Genomic DNA, 20,481 nt, shown 5'->3' on the forward strand with positions numbered 1-20,481 from the left:
TGGCAGGGCCGCCCCTGGATGCACGGGCTTGTCACCATCCTCCCTCGCCGGGCCTTGAGCTGACCACACAGCCTGCGTAAGCGGGTGGCCGAGGACTGCACAGAGCAGGGACGAGGCCAGCTTGCCCCGGGCCCGGCAGCCCTAGCACGCAGCCCAGCCCTCAGGCTCACTGGCAGTCCCGTCCACTCGTCGTCCACTTACTGGTCTGAGGGACCAGAAGGGGAACTGGTCATGAATAATAGGCGCTTCTTCCAAGAGGAGCAGCATTTCTGGAAGCCCAGAGAGCTGAGTCTGGGGTTGTCCACGTCTGCAGAAGCCCCCTTTCCCAGGGACCGCCCAGCTCCTCACTGGCTGGCTGCCCGGAGGCCACACCCTGGCTTCACACCACAGCCTCAGCCCCAGGCTGGGGGACAGCTCTGGCCCCCGTCGAGCTGGGCAAGGCGCCCTGGGTACAGGAAGTGTCTTCCGGCCAGGCAGGAAAGGACATGCTGAGGCAGGGTCACATGAGGAGGCTGAGGCCAAGGGCCAGGCTCCTGTGGAAAAGCCCAAGAGCCTCCGTGGCCAGCATTCCCTCTGCTCTGGAGACAAAAGAAGGCAAAGCCAGCCCGCCCCGGGCACTCAGACAGCTCCAAACGGACTAGCTCAGTTCAGGAAGGATCGAAGGCTGGGGCGCACTGCGTGGAGTGACCAGAAAGCCACCGCCCTCCCGGCCTCTGCCTCCTGGTCCATCAGAGGCGTGAACCCAGATGACGCGCCGAGCGCCCTGGAGCCTCCATCGTGCTGCGAAGACGAAGCCACGGCGGGCGGGAGAGGCAGGGAGGCCAGGCCGCCGGGAGCCGCACCCTCCGGCAGAGCCTGTGGGCTGAGCCCAAAACCCCAGTGATCCCAGCGCACGCGGGCAGAGCCCGCTCAGCCCGACGGCACTCGGCTATTTCTGAGTTGGCCGTCAGCCCCCTTCCTGCCTGAGAAATCATCTCTGGGAAAGTAAAGTAAACTGAGGTGGCCATGCAGGGCGCCCCTGCCCCAGCCTGCCGTGGCCGCCTCCACATGCGCCTGCACGCCGGCCCCCGGCCCACGCCGAGACCTCCCGCGTCCTGATGAAGGCGACTCTGAGCCCAGAGGCCACAGCGAGGGCCCAGGGAGCGTCTGGACCGAGCTCTCCATTTCGGGTGGGACCTGAGCCCGCAGAACAGGTGACCCAGCCCGGGGCGCAGGCCGGTCAGGCTGCACACACATGGATGGCTTGAGCCCTCTGGGCACTGCTGGGACACGCGGCCGCGGCCTGTGTCCCTGGCTGAGACTGGCTACCTGCAGGTGGTGTGAGCCACCTGGGTCCCACGGTCGCCGGCTGTCTGCTGTTTTTCCTTCTGCCCGCCGGCCCCACAAACCCTCGGGGCAGTCCGCATGCCAGGCCAGGACGAGGCGCAAGGCAGCCTCCCTGGGTGGGGACACTCTCCAGGCTGCGCTCGGTAGTCTCACGGTGACACGCGGACCTACCAGCACCGCCAGTCCTGGTTCCCTGGTCAGACTTTTCCTGCCAAAGGGCCTGACACCTCCAAACCTGTCCACTCGGCATCTGCCAAGGGGGAAGCTTTCCCAGGGCCGCCCATGGGCCCCCAAGGGCCTGACAGCTCAGGCCCACAGAGAAGCTCACAGGCTCAGGGCTTCCAGCATTTGGGGGCAGGGAGGGGACCCTCCTCACAGAGGAGCCGAGCTCTAAGGAGGCCTCTGAGTGACAGGAGCAACGCACGCACACACACCCACCACAAAGCCTGCAGAGACCGCCACGTCAGCAGGCCAGTGGGCCGGGCAGCTGTCGTTTCCTGAGCCCAGTGGCTTCTGCCAGCAGAGGCAGAGGACAGAGGCCACAGAGGGGGCAGCCAGGAGCCCCAGCAGTGTGCCAGCACCGCCACCCCCAATGCCCTGCCTGGTGCTCCCCACGGTGGGGCAGAGCTAGTCACCCCCCTATAGGAGGATCTGGTGGCGGACGGGGTGGGTGTGCGTCTGGCTCCCCACGGCCGTGGAGAGCAGCATTTGCTCTAAGACGGAGACCGAGGCTCGGTGGTCTTGGGTCTGTGACTGGACTCTCGGCGGCTGCAGCTGACCCAGCTATAGCTGGAGCGGGTCCTGCCTGCGGCTGCCTGGGCACCTGGGGGATCCTATACGGACCGCCTGTCCTCTGTCTAGGTCCTCTCTACCCTTGGGAGAGGCCGGCACAGCTGTGGAGGGACACAGGACTCACCTGGCCCACGTACGTGGAACCAGCTCGACTGCCACGGAGACCACCCCCACTCCAGTCCCTGCTGCTCTTGTGGGAGCTGGTGTGGGGAGGCGCTGAGCTGGGGCAGAAAGTGGGGTGACCAGGACAGGAAGCGGGATGTGTGCTCTGGCCCTGTCTCGACCCCCAGCACTCTGCAGCCTCCCCCTCACGGGCTCTGTCCATCTCACTGTCCACTCCACGGCAGGGGCGCGCTCTCCTGTGCCAGGCCCTGGGCATGTGGCCGAGCAAGGCCCTGGCTCCCGTGCAGCCCACGGTCCAGCACTGACCTCTGGCTGTGGCCCCTCCCAGCCCATGTGGCTTGCATCCAGTCGCTTCACCCCCCGAGTTCCACCCTGTTTCTGACGAGACACTCCATGGTGGGTCAGAGATAGCCACCAACCCAAGCCAACGGGCCGAAGCACGTGCAGGCGAGCTCAGACCTCCCAGGACCCCCGGACCAAAGCGGGGCACAACCGGCATCAGACGCTGACTTCCAGGAGCCAGAGGCCGCCGTGCAGGAAGACGCGTGGGCTGCACCGTGTCACATGCAGCCCAGCGTCAGGCCCTGCAGCCGAAACCTGCCCGCTAGCACCTCCGCCCACCTGCTCCCCAAACCCCTCATGACCCTGCCCGAGCCCCGGGTCCAGGGGCAGAGCTGAGCAGCACCCCCATCTCCTTGTGGCTGACGCGAGGGTAACGACGGCTCTGTTTCTGAGAAGCCGGGCGCCTAGGCACGGGGGCAGCGGGCTGAGCTCGGGGGCAGGAGAGAGTGGGCAGAGCCGGAGCGGGGCCGGGGCCCGCCCTCCTCCCCCGGTCCTACCTTGAAGACGAGGCAGTCGTCCTTGTGCTCGGCGTACATGGACGTCAGCCGGTACTGGCCCTCCCTGGTGATGTCCACCTGGTAGCCCGTGAGCGTGTAGCAGGCCTTCCGGAACTCCTGGATCTTGGTCTGGAAAACCTCCTTGAGCCGCTGGTTTTTCAGCTCCGCGCTCTCCACCTGCTTCTTCAGCTCTGTGGAGGAGAAGGAGGTGAGTCACGGGCCAGAGGGGCAGCAGGTGCCAGGGTCAGAGATCACCGGCTACGAGGCGGAAAGAGACGCTTGATCTGTGTGCTTAGCCATTGAGGGCAAAGGACAAGCCGACCAACGGCCTGGCCTGGTGCTGACGGTGACGCAGCCGCTCCATTAAAGGTGGTGACGCTGAGAATGACGGTGCCCGAGGCCCTGGCTGCCGACCCCACGCCTGGCCCAGCTCTCGGCCAGCAGAACGACAAGAGCACTGCTGACCGGCCTGAGTCAGGGCGGGGGTGGGCTGGCCCCATGCCACGGCTTCAGGGGAGGGCGCTGGGAGGAGGGGGGCTGCAGCCCGGGGTCCCCAGGCGGAGGCTGGCAGGCACTCCCAGTCGGCAGCAGCGGTCGGCACGGAGACTCTGGACTGTGCTGCCTCGGGCCGCCCGGGGACAAGACCGCAGCTCCCTCGGAGGCAGGGTCTGGACGGGCCCCCGAGGCCCACTGTCGCCCCGCTGGCCGCTCTAACTGGACGGTTCAGGGCAGAGGCCCCTGGGCCACCCGCTGCAGTTCACAGCCACATGGAGAGAAACCAGCTATGTGAAGCCACCAGGTGCATATGCACTGAACCCTTCACCCAAAGTGCCCTGGCCCCAACGGCACCTCAACGTACCCCACTAATCAGGAAGGCTGGCTCTGCCTAAGCCTAGTGCTACCCAATGCCCCGTCTGGAGCTGGACGGGGCCCAGCCGGCCAAGGGGCTTGTGGGGAACCCCAGGCCTCCGAGCCCCAGATTTGAGTCTGGCCCTCCCTGCATGCCGTGTGGGTCCCAGGACAGGGACATGGACCCTCCTCCTCAGGCCTCCCTCGTCTGGTCCAGGCCCGTTAACTGCCAGATCCCTGGTGGAGCTAAGAGCCAGCCGGGTCGAGTCCACCAGCTGGAGGTCAGCAGACTCAGTCAGGGTCACTTCCTGGAGATGGAGGACAGGACGGGGGATGGGGAGCCGCATTCCTGGGAGAGAAAGCCAGTGGAGGCCTCCCACCCCACGCTGCCCTCCTCGCCTGCGGCCCAGAGCCCAGTGCCGGGCCCTCTGGCTGCCGGAGTTCGTGGACTAAGTGGTGGCCTTCAGAGTCTGTTGTGAGGGTCACACTGGATTGTGGTGGCCGTGAATACCGTGGGGTCCAGATGCTGCCTACTGATGGGGACCCAGGTGGCTACATGGCTGCAAGGGACACAAAGATTTGCCACTCGGCCACAGACGCGAGGCAGAGGCAGGCCTGCCCGACTCCAGGACCAAACGCGACCACCACATTGCCTGCCCCTTGGCGCTCTGGAACTGGACTCGCCGGGGCCTGAACGCGACCCCAGACCATCTGCACTGCCGGCTGCTTTCCGGGTCTGAACGAGGACCCGATACCGGGCAGCGCTCCTGGCTGCCACTCCGGGCGCCTCCTGGGAGCCAGAAGGCGGCTGGTGAAGGTTCTGTGGGCAGGACGCAGAACAACGGTGGGTCACACTGTCACGGAGGCGCTGGCAGGAGAGGGGCGCAGCTCCCCCCGGGGAAGACATCGGCACAAGTGTGTACGGGCACAGGTCTCCTGAGGGCTGTTTGCTGCCACAAAGCTGGACGTGGCTGTACCCTAGAGGGTGGGAAGAGCAACGGAGAAGCGGGCAGGCGGGCGCGTGGAGACGGGGCGCGCGTGGAGACGGGGCGCGTGGAGACGGCCCGGGCCTCTGATGCACTGAGAGCACACGCACCGGAGGCTCCATTCCCTTCCTGCCAGCCCTCCCTCTGAACGCCGGGCACTGCTTAGGCCTTCAGGTGCACACGCGGGAGACAGCAGCGGAATCGTGTTAAAGATGCTAATGGCTCTCAGGAGGGCGGCCCCGGGGTGGCTTGTCCACGTCCCTCCTCTCCTATAGGCGTGAGCCAGGCCCACACCTGAGCCGGGCCAGACTGCGGCAACCGCCCACGGCCAGCGGGGCTACGGATGGAGGGCGCTGGGTCCAACCCTGCTGACAGCTGCCAAGCCTGTCCTGCGGCTACACGCTGGGTGACAGCGACCTCCAGCACCTCTGCCTCTGGGATCTCGTGAAGCAATGGCTCCCACTGTTAGGACAAACACCGGGGAGGGAGATGTGGTGTCCAGCTCGCCGCTGGTGGCCGGCCTGGCCCACGTCTGAGTCCAGGAGGACTGCGGCAGCAGAGTGGGTGCTGTGGCGGTCTTGTCCCGCTGCGGGGAAGTCAGCTCTTCACAGTGGAGGCAGCGGCCACAGGGATGGCCCAACTCCCTGGGTGCAGAGCTGGGACCAGGACGCAGGGTGGCCAGACTCCAAAGCCAAGCCGCCACTTGCCCCGAGGCCTCCGTGATGGCCACGGAGCGGTGCGCAGCCTGGGCCCAGGCAGGCCCTGGTGACATGGTCAGGCCCTCTGCCCTGTGTCCGGCCCCACACCGTGCGAGGGCCCAGGTCACCTGGACAGAACTCGAAGATCCTGGGGGAAGATGTGCCCTGTGGCCATCATCATGGCCGAGCTAGCTCTCACACGGCCCACATGGGAGAGACCTGGTGTCGTGCTGTGTGTTCTCAGGGGACACCGTGGTCTCCTCCACGGCATTTACTGAAACGCGGCAGGTTATTGGAAAAGTCCTTCATTAGTGCTTACTTCCTCCTGTGGACTGAGCTCAGAGGAGCATCAGCATCAGGTCTTTTTCGTCACCATTGTGTCCCCAGGGCACCGCCAGGGGCCCGGAGCACAGAAAGCATGAGAGCCAGTCCCCATGAACCCCAAATCACACTCGCTAGGGGAGCTTTGTGGCCAGTTTAATCAAAAGTAGAACAGACGGGGCCACTCTGAAGCTGGAGGAGGGAAGGCGCGTGTCCATCCTGCTCCCCCCAGCTGTGTCCCAACGCCAGGCCCGGGAACCGCAGCCCTGTCACCCGTGGCGAAGCCCACCAGCCAGCCACCCGGGCAAGGCTGAGCTGAGGGCAGAGCTCGCCTCCTCCACAGAAGCAAGCGCCAGGGACCTCCAGACGCACCAGGAGACGCCGCTGCCACACACTCAGCGAGTCGAGGGGACACGTGGAGGGGAAGGGAGCACCGCAAACGAGCGACGCCGACTTCTGAGCCCTGGACGCACAGGGAAGAGTCTGCCCACGACCGAGCCACGGACACCACCGCCAACAGCCACGCGGCGGACGATGCCCCAGGTGGTGCCCTCCTCAGCGATGACACGGAGCACAGCTGGCAGAGGCCGGAGCCCCGACGCCCACCGACAGGAACCCCCAGGGAGACACGGAGCGCCGGGACGAGGACGGCCTGAGAGAGGAGCTCGTGGGAGCGGAGCCAGTGTCCCCGGGTTGAGCATACGAGGCTAGAACATGCTGAACTCCGAGAGCAGGGCAGCAGCTGCCCAAGTCCCCGAGGACTTGGGGGACCGCACGGGCCTGCGATCTCAGGACCCTCGCCCCGAATGCAAGACGGAACTGGACACGGACGGCACCTGCAGAGCGCGAGGACAGGAGCTCCGCCGGGTCCCAGGGCCCACGGCTCCTGCAGGGCTCCCCCCGTCCCCCCGCAACCCGCAGGCACAGGGAGGAGGAGGGGCTTCCGGAGGTGGACCAACAGAGGGCAGGGCGTCAGGGGAAAACTAATCTGATGGGGGTGGTAGAATGGTGCCGGTGGGACCACCAGGACAGAACGCAGGAGTGGGGAGCAGGGGGGCAGGGAGGAAAGAAAGAATAAAAGGGGGGGGGGAAAGTTAGCAGCTAATGAATTTGGTTTCCAATAATACGGGCTGGGGCACGAGAGGACACGGGTGGGAGAAGATGAGGTGCAGGGGACAGGGCCAAGGGACAGCGACAGGGCCAGAGCTGCTGGGCGGCCGGCGGTGCCCGTGTGGGCAGCAAGACGGGGAGAATGTCTAGGGCAAAAAGACAAAGCAGGTACAGCCGTGTAACCTGCAGCTGTGAGGCAGGGACGAGGCGTGGCAGAGCCCAGCCAGTGCTGTGCCGGGTGAGTGTGCGCCCACGGGCTCAAGCCAGACGCCTCACCTCCCGAGGGGGAGCGGAGGGGAGGCAGCACCAGCCTCGGTCCCTGTGAGCCAGCGGAGGTGTCCTGCCCGCCCCCTTCCCCACGGGGGCGAGTGCTGGGTGGGGGGCGGCGCACATTGGCCTCCACAGGCCGAGCTGCCCGGCAGCAGCGCCCTGCTTAGGAGTCGGAAGCGGCTTTTGAAACTTTCCTTTGGGGACTCAGGACAGAGCCCTTTTTCTTTCTGAAAAGTGAATAAAAAACACTTAACCAATGCCGGGTATTTTCAGGCCTTTAAAAAACATAGGAGGACTAAGCGCGGACAGGCCATGCCAAGGGCAGCAGCCTGAACGGCCCGGAGGGCGAGGCTGCAGTGGTGCGGGCTGGGCTGCAGGCCGGGCGCGCGTGCCCGTCCCCAGGAGCCCGGCCAAGCAGCTCCCAGCTCTGCTACAGGCCAGAAAGTCCGTCGGTCCCTCTGACCTGGGCCCCGGCCTCTGCAGCCTGGAGCGGTCCTCAGAGCAGAGGTGGTAGCTGGCTGCCCCTCGGGTCCTTGCCGCGCACAGCAGGTGTGAGTGAGGGAGGGGACATCCCTAGGCGCCTCCTCTGCGCCCACCTCCTCAGCCCACGCTGGCCCAGGGCGCAGATGGGGCAGGGGAAGGGCAGATGGTGTGATCCGAGGACAGTGCTGTCGCCTGTCATGCAGGGCCTGGAGGTCCCGTGTGCGCGACAGGCTGAGGGAAGTGCCCGCTCGGTGTCCGGACACTGGAGGAAAATCACGCAGCGGGCACAGCCGTCACTGGGTGGGAACTCATGGCGTGGGACTGGACCGCGAGGCCACACAAGGAGCAGGCGCTCAGCGTGAGGTGTTGGGTCTGGGGGAGACGGGGTGGGGGTGTGTGCAAAGTGTCCCCACACATCCGGAGGGCGCCTGGGCAAGGGAAGTCGGTGCATGGCGAGCTGGTCAAAGACCAGCGAAGGGACCCCACCGTGCGGGGTGTGGCTGGGGTGCGCAGAGCCTCAGGTCAGGTCAGCGCAGCCGTGAGCTGGGAGGCAGGGGGTGTGGGCGCAGGTGCAGGTGCGTCTCCCCGTGAGCCCAGCCACTGTGGCCCCGCAGTGGCCCCACCCCGCCCTCCCGGGCTGGCGTTGGGGAGCCCTGGCTTGGCTCCGGCTCAAGGCTGGGCTGCGCTGCCACACACCCAGGATGAATTATTCATGTCCTATACCTTCTAAACCATTTCAGTTTTACATTTTTAAATATTTAATAATTAGGCATCAAATATTTATGCAGTTTTATTAGCAGCTCTGGGAGTCGGCTCTGCAGGCCTGAGACGGCGAGTCTGCAGCCCGGTCCTGGCTGGCCATCTGGAGGGAGGAGCGGGGCTGCGGGCTGGACCGATGCTCCCGGGACACCACACACGGAAGAGCAGGGCCGCCGACGAGGCACAAGAGGCCTGCTGGGCTCCTCTCGGAGACCACTTCCGCCCCAAGCCCAAACTCCGGGCGAGGGGCCTGGGTGGCCCCAGCTGCCCCTGCTCTGCACAGCACTCGGGCAGGGAGGCCTTCCTGAGAAAGGGCGTGACGGGGTGCCACCGTCCCCAGATGCTGGCCTCAGTGACAGGTGGACAGGGCCCCGCCGTCCCCTAGCCAGAGCCTGCTGCCACCTGAGGGGATGTGTCTGCCTGAAGCCCCTGGCCTCTGGGACACGGTCTCCATCATAAGCCTGGGTTCCCCTGCTGGGCCGGAAATTGCACATTTTACACAAGAGAGAAGACACTGGCCCTGGAATTACATGCAGATGGCCGTGCGTGCGCCACCACCAGCCTCCTGGCAGACGCCGCCTGGGTGCGCTCAAACAGGGCATGTGTGTGATTAACCGCTCACTCCGCAAACAGCTTGTCACCTTGCACAAAAATGATCTGAAAAGACACCAGCAATTACGGCCCACCAGATTATGGGGTGGGAGCGTCCCAGGGTGACAGGCGGGTACTGATGTGACATCATATTCTCAGGAAGGCTCCCTCCCCCACTGCTGAGAACAGAGAGCAGTCGAAGCCCCAGAGGACGGCCATCCCCAAGCCTCGCGGGTGCCAGGCCCCCAGCCCTGCTGGCCCCTTCCGGAGCGGAGGGCCAGCTGGCCCAAGTGGAAGGCCACTTCCTGACCCTCATCTGGGCCTCTGACAGACGTGGGCTCAACGTCACCAACCAGCCAACGGGCAGAGAAGCCAGACCCAGAAGCCAGGCCTTCATAGTGGGGCAGTTCCCCAGAGGCCACTAGGCAGCAGTCCTGCTGGGAGGACCGCCTCCCGCCACACCAGGCTGGCCTTCCTGGCCCCCGCCAGGGCCCTGCAGACCCGAGAGAGCCAGCTACACGGAGCCCACCGCCCGACTCTCACAAGCACGTCTGTCCGGCTGTCCGCCAGCCCTTCTGTCTCTGCAGCCCTGGGGGTCCTGCCTGAGGCCGGCAGGCTCCCGAGCTCCCCACAGCAGCCCCTGCATGGCTGTCCAGGGCCACAGCCTTCACCCCAGGACCGGGTGTCCAGGGGCTACTGCTGCCTCCGCAAGGCCTTGTCACCTCATCAAAGTCCAAGGGAAGAACCAGCATCCCAGTGGCCGATGAGTGACCAAGACCCAGACCGGGCAGGTGGCCCCTCCCGATGCCCAGACTGGGGACTCTTTCCCCACAAGGTGAGAGGCCCTGGCGGGCGTGAGTGACCTGGGAGGCCGGAAGTACCCAGGCGGGCCTGATGCCACCACGAGGGATGCAGGGTCCAGTGGGACATCTGAGGGGCTGCCTTGTCAGCTCAGAGGGTGGCGGACGGGGCCATGAGCCAAGGAAGGTGGCTGTCACTAGAAGCCAAAGCAGCAAGGAGCTGTGAGGACATGACCGGCTGTGGCAGCCCAGCCAGGGGACACTGATGCGGTGGCCTCACTCTGGACAGAGGCAGCAGTGCTGGGGGCGCAGATGCGGAAGACGCGGGCCGATGCAGAGACGCGCCCGGATCCGCAGCCTACGAACAGAAGGGCAGGGTCGCGGGGCCCAGGGGCGGGGCCGCCACGCTGGTGCGCGCATGGGAAGCCGACCAGAAACAGTCTGGACCGAAACAGACTATCAACAGATTTTTCAAAAGGGCAGCAAAGGCGATTCGACGAGGAGTCTCTCCACACGAGGCACAGAGACCAGCAAGCATCTGAGAGGGACCGAGTGAGCCCGGATGCCTGCTTAGGCCACACACGGAAAACCGTCCGACGTGCTCCAGGGTCCCCTGGAAAAGCCTCTGGGAGGAAACGGCTGCAGTGAGCACAGCTCCCTTGGGACAAAGAAAGCACGAAGCACAGAAAGAAGCGGACAGCTGAGGCCCCGCCACACGCAGAAACTGCTGCTTATCAAAAGGCTCTCACGTAGTGATTAAACGGAGGAATCAGCGAGTCAGGGAATGGGCGAATGACTTAGGAGACATGTCGCCGAAGGCGCACGATGGCTGGTGAGCACACGGAGACGTGCCCGACACCTCCAGTTAAGAGGACGGGTCACCCGGTCAGAACGGCCACGCCACGTGGTCGGATAACAGCCCAGGTCAGTGAGGGGGCGCGGGCACCAGAAGCCCTCACGCGGCCGACGTGAAGGGGTGCAGCTGCCCCGGAAAACAGTCTGGCAGCTTCTTAGAAACTCACACACAGATGTGGCACACGCCCAGCGATGCCGCTCGTGGCCGAGGCGCAACTCCTCACCCGCAGCAAGCCTCGCACGCCACTGCCCACGGCAGCATCACCACGGCCAGAGTGCGTCCGTCCGCGGATGACGGGGCGAGCGAAACGCAGCGTACCATGTCACGCGACCTGCAGAGGCGCGGCCTCCTAACCGCAAAGAAACGAAGTGCTGACCCGCGCTACGACACGGGGGACCTGAAAACAGCCGCTCAGGGGCAGCGCCAGACCCGTAGGCCCGTGTGCCGTGTGGCCCGCCTGTGTGACATGTCTGGGGACACAGAGGGCAGATCGGGGGGACTGCACATGGGCCGGAGCGGCCCTCGGGTGATGGGGCCGCCCCACAGTGACAGCAGAGACGGGCACCGCACCGAGCACCGAAAACCACCGCATGCTGAAGAGGTGAAAAGCTGGCGTTTGCTTTTTTTTTCTTTTAAGACTATCAGAGCCGTTTTGGGTTCACAGCAAACTTGCAAAGAAGGTACAGATTCCCACTTACGCCCCCATGCACAGCCCCCCATAACCATCCCCTACTACAACTGATGGACCTACAGTGACCATCACTGTCACCCAAAGGCCACAGTCTACATCACCATTCACGCTGGGTGCTGTGCATCCCCTGGGCTTGGACAGACGTGCAATGACACATACCCGCTACCGTCACATCACAGAGTCACTTCACTGCCCTACACGTCCTCTGCGCTCTGCCTGCTCGCCCCTCTACTCCCTGACCCCATGACCACGTCCCTGCCCCCGAGCTGTGTCTTTTCCAGTGTCGCACACTTGGGATGACACGGCACGGAGACTCCTCAGATGGGTCCTTCACGCAGTCGCACGCATGTCTTCTCAGAGCTGATGGCTTGTGCCTTGTCATCGCCCACTAACACTGCACTGCCTGGTGGACCACACCTGCCGAAGGCCGTCTCAGGAGCGTCCGAGCTCAGGCGATTACGAACAAGGCTGCTGTAAACATCTGGGCACAGATTTTTGTGGGGACGTAAGTTTCCAACTAGCTGGTCGTGTGGCAGGGGTGCATCCAGCTCTGCACGTTCGCCCTACGAATGCCTTCCGAAGTGGCTGTGCCATCTGCGTCCCCAGCCGTAGCACGTGAGCGTTCCCGCCACCCCGTGACCCTGCCAGCATTTGGCCAGTGTCTGGATGTTGTCCGTTCTAGGAGGTATGAGCTGGGTCTCGTCTGGGGAGTCGGTGTTGAACATGCTAACCCGGCAGTGACTCAGGGACAGGCCAGGGGAGGCATCCGGGAGAGCCCGCAGACCCCGCAGACCCCGCAGACGCGGCCCCTCTCTGGACGGACACCAGCGGGGCTTCCTGTGCCGGCCAACAGGTGCCGAGGCAGCCTGCAGACGCCAGCAGACACCCCTGGCCTGGCCGCTGGCTTCCTACCACCCTGTCCCCAAAGAAGTGAAGAGCAAGCTTAGAGAGGGGACGGAGAGTGGCCCCTGGATAGAGCTGAGGCCCAAGCTGGGCCCAGGATACGGTGGGTGCGAGTCCGAGAGGCAGGGCCACCCAGGCACATGGGCGCACAGAGCAGAGCTGGCAGTGCTGGGCCTGTGGCAGCCAGCAGGCTGAGGGGCAGGCAGGCCCCCTCCGCCCTGCCCGCCTGCAAACCCAGTGATTAAACGACATGACTTCCTTACAACTCCAATTAAACACCTAAATGATGGTGGCGCCTTTGTTACCTGACACTATGAATAAACGGACAGCGGCAAGTGAGCAGGATGCACGGTGACTAATGTGCCAGCCGGTCAAACGGAGCTCAAGCCTGTAAGGAACGGGAGGGTGGGCCACCATCCCCCGCCACCGTCCCCCGCCCCCAGGGACCCGCCGGGGACGCCGCCTGGCCTGTGGCCCAGGGCATGCCCGCCCCGCACATGCACCGAGGCCGCGCTCCCTCTCCGGGGACCCTGCTGACCACGGCGGTGCCACGAGGCCTAGGGTGGGCCGAGGACACGACTGCCGCTTGGTTCCTGCCTGGGACGCTGGCGCTCTGGAGAAGCCGCAGCCCGTGCCAGCAACGTCCGTCCCGACAGCTCTGCACGGCACCCCTCATGCCCACGTCCCCCGCTGCGACTCCCTGCCAGCAGGACCGGGCCGCCCGCGGGGGCCTCACCGGGCACTCGCAGCTGCCCGTGGGCCCAGCTCACAGACGAACGGGGACGCCGAGGTGCAGGGAGGGCCCCGCCCAGGCCGCGCAGCTGGGCCCTTCCCGTGGGACTGAAAACCAGCTCAAGCAGGAGAGTCACAAAGACGGGTCCGACAGGAAGCGGAGGTTTCCAGCGGGCGGCCTCCTCAGAGGTGCCCGTCGGCCCGTCTGGCACTGTGCAAGGCCCCCGGGCGCCCAGGGCGGCTCCGCGCAGCGCCCCGTGTGGTTCCCAGAGCAGAGAGGCTGCAAGCCTCTGGGACGGTGACGTCAGGAGAGGGTACAGTGGAGGCAGAGTGTCCTCGGGGGCGCAGTTTGGGGAGACTGACGGACGCGCCCCAGGCACAGGCCTGGGCCGGGCTGACTGACCACACGTCACTGGGAACTGGGGAAGGGCAGACGTGGAGGGCACTTCTGGTGCCGAGGTGGTGTGGACATTCCCCACCAAGCCCGCCCTGCGCCCTGCTGGTCACGCAGAGGCCGCCACGAGCATGGCGGCGGGGACCCAGACGGGGGCCAGCGGCACCACCGCACGACAGGGAAAGGTGGCCGGGCCCAGCCCGTGGGCAGACAGGGGCCCGGGGCTGCGTGCCTCACGGCCAAGCGCCTGCAGAGCGGCTCCCCGTGTCTGGAGGGGGGGCCTGCCACACAAACTGGGGCCTGGGACCCTCCCCCCGCCCAGACACACGCGGTGGAGCGGGGGCCGAGCCCGCTGACGCAGCTCGTACCTTCAACACAACTTCCACGTACGCAGAATCCCACTGCTTTTCCACGAACACGACAAAGTAATTCTAAATCCGTTCAGAATGACAAACAGGAAAAAAATCCTTACGTGAAAAAAAGGGCAACGGCTTCTCTACCAAACGCTGAAGCCTATTTTAAAGTTGAAGTTACTGAAAACACGACACAGGTGAGTGAAGCGAAACACGGGAAGCGTGGACACGGACCCTGCTCAGCGCAGGGGCGGAGCAGAGGCGAGGACACAAAGCCCGGGCAGGGCGGGCTCCCCGACGCACAGCGCTGGGGCCGCTGCCCAGGGGTCTGGGAGGACAGCAGTTTGGGTTCTGACCTCGCACCACACACCAAGTAAGTCCCAGGAAGATTAAAACTTTAAGTATTAAAAAGCCAAAGGAAAAGAAAATCCAGAAGAAAACAGAACCATTTATCAAACCACTAAAGAACTTCCTAAGCTTAAAAGTAACAATTAACAGACGACATTCCAAAAAATGGTCAAGCTTTCTCTACAGAATGACCAGAAGACCCTAAAGGCTGAGCTCCCACACGACTGAACAGAGGTGAAGGGGCTCTGGCCAGAGTGGCCCCGTCCAGAGAAGGGACAGAACCCTCCTCCCTTGCTGGTGATCAGAAACGCACGTTAGAACGAGATACCGTTTTTACTTGAAATTCTCAAGGATAGCAGTGAACAACACCTTCTGGCGTGCACCCTGCAGGGTCTGACGCGGGGTCGGCCACCACCACCAAGCGGCAGGGCAGCTCCGGCACCTGAGTGACCGCCCCACCGTGGCGCCTGCAGCCGCTGCTCTGTCCACCGACCGGCACACTCGTCCTTCCAGCACGTTCTGTTGACAGAAGCCGCGAGGGGCCTTGGGGACCGACTCCCTCCTCCCAGCAGTGGCCGACAGCCGTGCACGGGGGGGGCACAGTGCAGGGGCTACTTGAAGGCCGAGCAGTGCTCCACTGGCGGAGGCAGCAGCCCGCTCACCCGGTAAAGGACGTGTGGATTGTTACCAGCTCTTGCCACGAGTGTTGCTGCTCTAAAACTGCATGAACTCCATTCCAGCAAAGATGAAAAATGTGAATTTCACCGTCTCCCACTAGGACCTACACTGGGGAGAACGCGTGGATGGCCGGACAGGGCTGCAGGCCGACGGATGCCCCAACTGCGGTAAATGCATGGACCAGGGCAGGTGGGCCGGGCAGCTTCCCCGGGAGACCCCGCCCGAGACCATGCTTGTCTCTCTGCTCACCCGCCTCTCCAACCTCCTGCCTCGATGCTCAAGTTTCCAGCACACGGATCTGCTGTCTCTGTTAGATTCATACCCAGCAATGATGCTTTGGGGATGCGGGACAAGAACGGTCCCAGGCTGCTGATTGCAGCTTCCACAGGCTGGCTGCTGGCAGATCACACACACACATATCACACACACAGTCACACACGTGCGCAAGCACACCGTGCCGCGCGAGCTCTAAGATGCAAGGTCGGCGTGCGAAATCAAAGCTGAACTCTGTGTTAGTTTTTCTAACCTTGGGATTTTCTACATTAACAGTCAGGGCATCTGCAAGGAGGAAAAGCTCTGTCCCTCCCTCTCCAAACCGCGTGCCTGTCTCTGCTGCGGCCCTGACCAGCGTCTCAGGCGTCTGGCTGGGGCGGTGAGAGCGAGCTGAGCCAGCGTCGTGCGCTTCTGCGCCTGGCAAAAGCGTGGTGCCGCTGCCAGCGCCAGGCGGCGGACGGGTGTGTGCACGCCATGCCCGGTCAGGCTGAGGGGCATCGCCTCTTTTCCTCATTTGCTGGGTTTCTACAAGTGCTGGGTTTTGTCAAATGCTTTTATTCCGTCAAGTGATCAGATCACAGGGACGGGGCTGATTGTACCAACAGGCGACTGAACGCGGAACAGGCGTGCTTTCCCGCGAGAAACACAGAAACGATCCCTACGGGTTCCCTCCTCCGTCTCGTCACTGGCTTTGGAGTTAGGGTGACGTGTGCTTCATAAAATGAGCTGAAAGGTTCCCGCTTCTGCTTGCTGGGGAGACTGTCCAACAGAGCTCCCCAGGGAAGCCACCCGGCCTGGACGGCCTTCTCCAGGGGCTCTCGGGTGAAGGGTTCCCGAGGCCGCCCGCCACACACTGGCCGGGCCCATGGCCTGCCGTCTGTCCCCGAGGCAGGCTGCTGTTGACTCTGGGCTCTGGGCCCCGCTGCCTGCGTGCGAAGGCGCCCGGCTCTGCCCGCAGACGGAGAGGACGGGCGCAGGGCCTCACTCTCTGGCCCAAGTGAGAAAGAGGAGAAATTCCGCTGTGCTTTTGGCTACCCTCTTCCGCCCCGCCGCCCGGGCAGTCCCGGGAGGTGCGGGTGCAGCCGGACGGGTGCTTCTCTTTGACCCATGGAGCTGTGACCCCGAGAGGCGGGCACCCTATGGCTCCCCGCTCGGTCCCCCAGCTGCTGTTGGCCGGGAAGGCCGATGCTCCTGTGGGAGGTACCCTGGCTTTCTGGCCCGAGGCCTGTGAAGGGTCCCCTCGGGGAGTGAGAAACCGTCAGCGAGGTCTGAGGGCGGGGACTCGGGGAACGGTCCCGCCATGTCGCACGCCTCAACGTGCCTCTGCGCTGGGCGTGTGGCCGTCTGCCCCCGACCACCATGCCGAGGCTGCAAGAACGGGCCGCACCGAGGGAGCCCACGTGGCTGACGCCAGCGGCGCGGCATGGCGTCGGGACAGACCGTCCGCGGAAGCCTGGCCCGGGAGGTGGACCGAGGTCGACGTTCCCCGCCGCATTTCAGAAGGACCTACAGTCTCGTGACGTGATATCCGAAATCTCCAGAACACGACGAGAACCAGGGAAACACAAACCTGTTAAGAAACACGCAGCCGAGGGCACCAAACCCGAGATGGCGAGAGGCTCACTCATCAGACGCCCCGAGCAGTGACTACAAATGTGTCCTCAGGTTGCCACAGACCACTCAGCCACGACTCAACAGAGGCGGGCGGCAGCCCCGGACGCGACGCCGTCACCTGCCAGGGTGACCCCCTGCACCCGCTCGGACGGCGTGTGTGCGTGGTGTGCCTCCCCGGCCTCCGCCTCCACACCCCGTCTGACGCAGGGACGGTCTGGATGACCGCACGACCGACTCACGGAGGCTGGAGGGACAGGCGGCTGGTCTGCAGAGCGAAAGGAAAGGAGCTGCCAGCCACAGCCGCACGCGCGGGAGAGACGGGCTCCAGTGGCGAGGGCGGGGCGGAGATGGCGCTGGACGGCGGGGGCAGCCAGTCCGTTTGGGCCCATGAACACGTGAAGGGTGTGTGCCCGTGCAGGAGTGACGGGGCTGTGTCACGTGCACGTGTCCTGACGGGACGTGCACACGTGCGTGAACATGTGCACAAGCACTCGTGTGTGCACGCCCTGTGCTCACTGCTCATAGCCCCAATGTGTGGCCAGAGAAGCAGCTGCTGAGCGAACGCAGCTTGCGCTTCTAGTGCCGAGGGGCGCGTGGTGCCGCTGGTGTCACAACTGGACCCGACGATGGTGCGTGAACCCTGAGTCCCATGAGACACTGGGCTGAGGGTCCTGGGGAGAGTCGTGGGGATGGGGACGAGACTGTTGTGTAGGCTTGCGCCGGGGCTGACTCCGGGGCTGCTGGTCTGTCTCACATCACGGTCGAGGGAGGCGACGTGGGAGGGGCGCAGCGGGGAGCTCAGAGTCTGATCCCATCGCCCGACCTCACAACCCAGGCCGGACCCCAGCCTGTGCACAGGTTCCGTGCCGAGGGCCATCGGCCACCGCCGTGACCTCACCAGGCTGTGACCACGGACCTCGGGCCCTCTGAGAGAGGAGAGGGTGAAAGCAAGTGGGGAGAGGAGACGCATCCAAGACCCTGGGCCAAGGGGCAACGTGCAGAACGACCCCTTCCTGCTGGGTCTCGTCATGGACAAGACGACGCACACGCCCTAACGCAGCCGCTCACGGCCGGTGCCTGCCAGCGTGTGGGGGCGCGTCGGGGGAGTGGATGAGATAAGGGAGCAGGAGTGGGCTTCATGGGAGGAGGGGCCTCTCAGAAACGCAAGGGGCACATGGCAGAGCCGCCACCTGACCCCAGGTGCAGATGTCCCTGCAGGGTCCCTGAGGGCCAAGGGCACCAGGGCTGTGCTCCAGGAGGAACTGGCCAAGGCCGTCCTCCCAGGCCACCCGGAGCCCAGAGTGGACAGTGCCAGGTGCCCCTCCCCCAGCTTCCCTGTGGGTGCACTGTGCACGGTGACCCCGGGCAAACGGCCCCCAAAGTCCCCTCCTTTGCGCTAATGAACTTGCTTTTCTCGGCACCTGCCCAGGGGATGTCCCAAGCGCAGGACTTGGTGACTGTGAAACTCTGTGGCCGCGTGGGACGCACGCGCTCCCGGGGACAGCGAGGGGGCCTACCTGCCACCTCCTCGGACGACGGCAGCCCCGAGGCCTGCAGTTCGGCGGGGACCGGGCCGCCGCGCTCCAGGGCGCCCACCAGCTTCCGCAGCCGCTCGCACTCTTCCCACAGCCGGGCGTGGTCCTGGCGGAGGCGCTGCTGGGCCTCGCTGGCCGGGTTCACCGTCATGTGCAGCACTTTGGTTCTGCCCTGGTCGTAGTCGCCCTGCGGAGCACAGGCAGGCGGTCAGCGCGGCCTCGGCTCTTGGGATCGACAGCGGGGCACCGACTGGGAGCAGCTGGGCCCCTAAGCCCTCCTCCCGCGTGCGCGGCCCTGCCAGGCGCGGCGCCTCCGGGCTTCTGCCCGTCACAGGGCCACAGCGCCCTCGCTGGCCTCCAGGAGCTGACAGGGGCAGACGGGGAAGAGACTGGAGACCCCGACACGGCTCCGGAGCACGGGGAACTCAGTTCACACGGGCCCCTCCTTGGTCTTCACCCCCGGTGTGCGAGCAGATCGTGACACGTGTGTTTAAAAACGTGTGGCACTTCTACACGCCCCACCAGCAACACTGTGGTGACGGGGGCAGGCTTCATGGGCCATCACTGTCCTAACGAGAAAGCCACCTCGGCCGCCAGAAAACAAACGAGTGCCGTGTGCCATGAAACGCGTGGAGTTCACCACCCCCAAGTGCCCCGAACGCGGCTTTCCCTGTGACCTTCAACCCTCAAAAGTGTGAAAGCAGAGATGGGCTGGCAGCCGTGTCCGGCCTGGGGCCGCGCATCAACCCAGGTCAGAGAGCAAAGGTCCTCCATTCCCACAGGCCACGAGGCAGGCTCTGAGCGGCCGCCTCCTCCCCGCGGGACTGCTCTGCCGCACGCCGGAGGGCCCCGTGGGGACCGGGCGCACCTGGAGGTCCCCAGACTCAGGTGAATCGGTGCCTGGACGCCAATGGCCCATGGCTGCCACCTGAGACCGCGGTTCTGATGACTGGCCCCCCCGATCTGGGTGGCTTCCCGTGACGGAGCCTGAGCGCGGAGGACACCTTGGTGTGCCAGGGTGTAAGGGCCAGACCACCCCCAGCGAAGGCAGAAGACAAAACAAAGACCCCCACGGACCCCAGCGGCTGGGAGGACAAGCCTGTGGGGTCTCCAGGTGCCGGAGTGGGCGGGCCAGGCACCGGACGCCTTGGCTGCTGAGCCCACCCGCTGGCTTGGTTGCAGAACCAGTGAGTCCCTAGTGTGGGGACGAAGCTGCAGAAGCTCCAGGTCCCCGAGGCTCTGGCCGGGCGGGAACAGGGATTTGGTCAGTGGACAGCACCACATTTGGGGCGGGACGACCTCTGACCTGGTCCTCACCAGCAGCGACCGGGCCTGCGGTCAGAGTGAGTGAGTGCGGCTGCAGATGGAACCACTGGGCACGGCTTTAGGTGACGTCTCTTAAAACGCTTCAGCGTCTGGAAAGTTCCGTGGTGACGGGAGCCACTTCTGTGCACTCATTGGGTTTCTTTATGTGACGCCCAGAGAAGGCGGAGTCCTCTGGGCACTGGGCTGTCCCCACGCTCGCTCCCTCACCCACCTGCCCACTCAGGCCCCGCTGAGATGTGAGCGAGTGACCAGTGGCGCTGGGTCCCCGGGCAGGCATGAGATGGCTGAGCAGAGCCATTGGCCAGTCTCCGGGCTGCCCGCCATGGTCCCCAGCCTGGCAGGAGGCAGCGGTGTCGAGTCCGTCAGCGCGAGGGCGAGGGCGAGGTACTCCCCTGAACTGGGCCGGCCCTGTGCATCAGGCGGCGAGAATGTCACATGCCCTGTGAGCACAGCCTGTGGCAATCGATTCTGGGCTGCTGAGCCCACCTTGCCTCTCCATTTCACATTCAAATCGAAGAGTGAGCCAGAGGCAGAATCTGCCGTGTGCTTCTGCCCGAGGCCAGCCTCCAAAGTGGTGCCCACCTCCAGGGCCAACCCAAGGACACGGTGAAGCCTGCCCCCTCCCTGAATTTGGGGTTCCGGCTGACCCCTAGAAACGCTCCTGAGTGGGAAGGGCTGCAGGAGGGGTGACCACACACCTGAGCTGAGGCCGAGCCCCGCCTTACACGGGCAGCCGCGGTGGGAAGGCCCTGGCCCCATGCCCACACCCAACACGCTGCTGGGAGCCAGGGGAGGGGCTCACATCGCACCCTCTGCCCCAGATGCTCCCGG

At 64.9% G+C, this 20,481-nt stretch overlaps 1 protein-coding gene across 10 annotated transcripts in view; it reads right to left on the reverse strand.

Moving 5' to 3' along the window:
• The window catches only part of MAD1L1 (mitotic arrest deficient 1 like 1), a 243,216-nt gene that overhangs the window by 20,148 nt on the left and 202,587 nt on the right, over positions 1 to 20,481 (reverse strand). For all 10 annotated transcript variants that reach the window (XR_005656530.1, XR_005656529.1, XM_039879516.1 and 7 more), the window contains 2 exons: positions 18,307 to 18,511; positions 3,081 to 3,271 (listed from right to left, as the gene is read on the reverse strand). Coding sequence is in view for 8 of the 10 variants with exons in the window: in XM_039879516.1 (XP_039735450.1) it covers positions 3,081 to 3,271; positions 18,307 to 18,511 (396 nt within the window). In the remaining 2 variants the exon portion in view is untranslated. The remainder of the gene's footprint in view (positions 1 to 3,080; positions 3,272 to 18,306; positions 18,512 to 20,481) is intronic.

This window comes from Pteropus medius, unplaced genomic scaffold, assembly GCF_902729225.1.
Source record: "Pteropus medius unplaced genomic scaffold, Ma_sr-lr_union100, whole genome shotgun sequence".
In the NCBI taxonomy this organism is placed as follows: Eukaryota; Metazoa; Chordata; class Mammalia; order Chiroptera; family Pteropodidae; genus Pteropus; species Pteropus medius.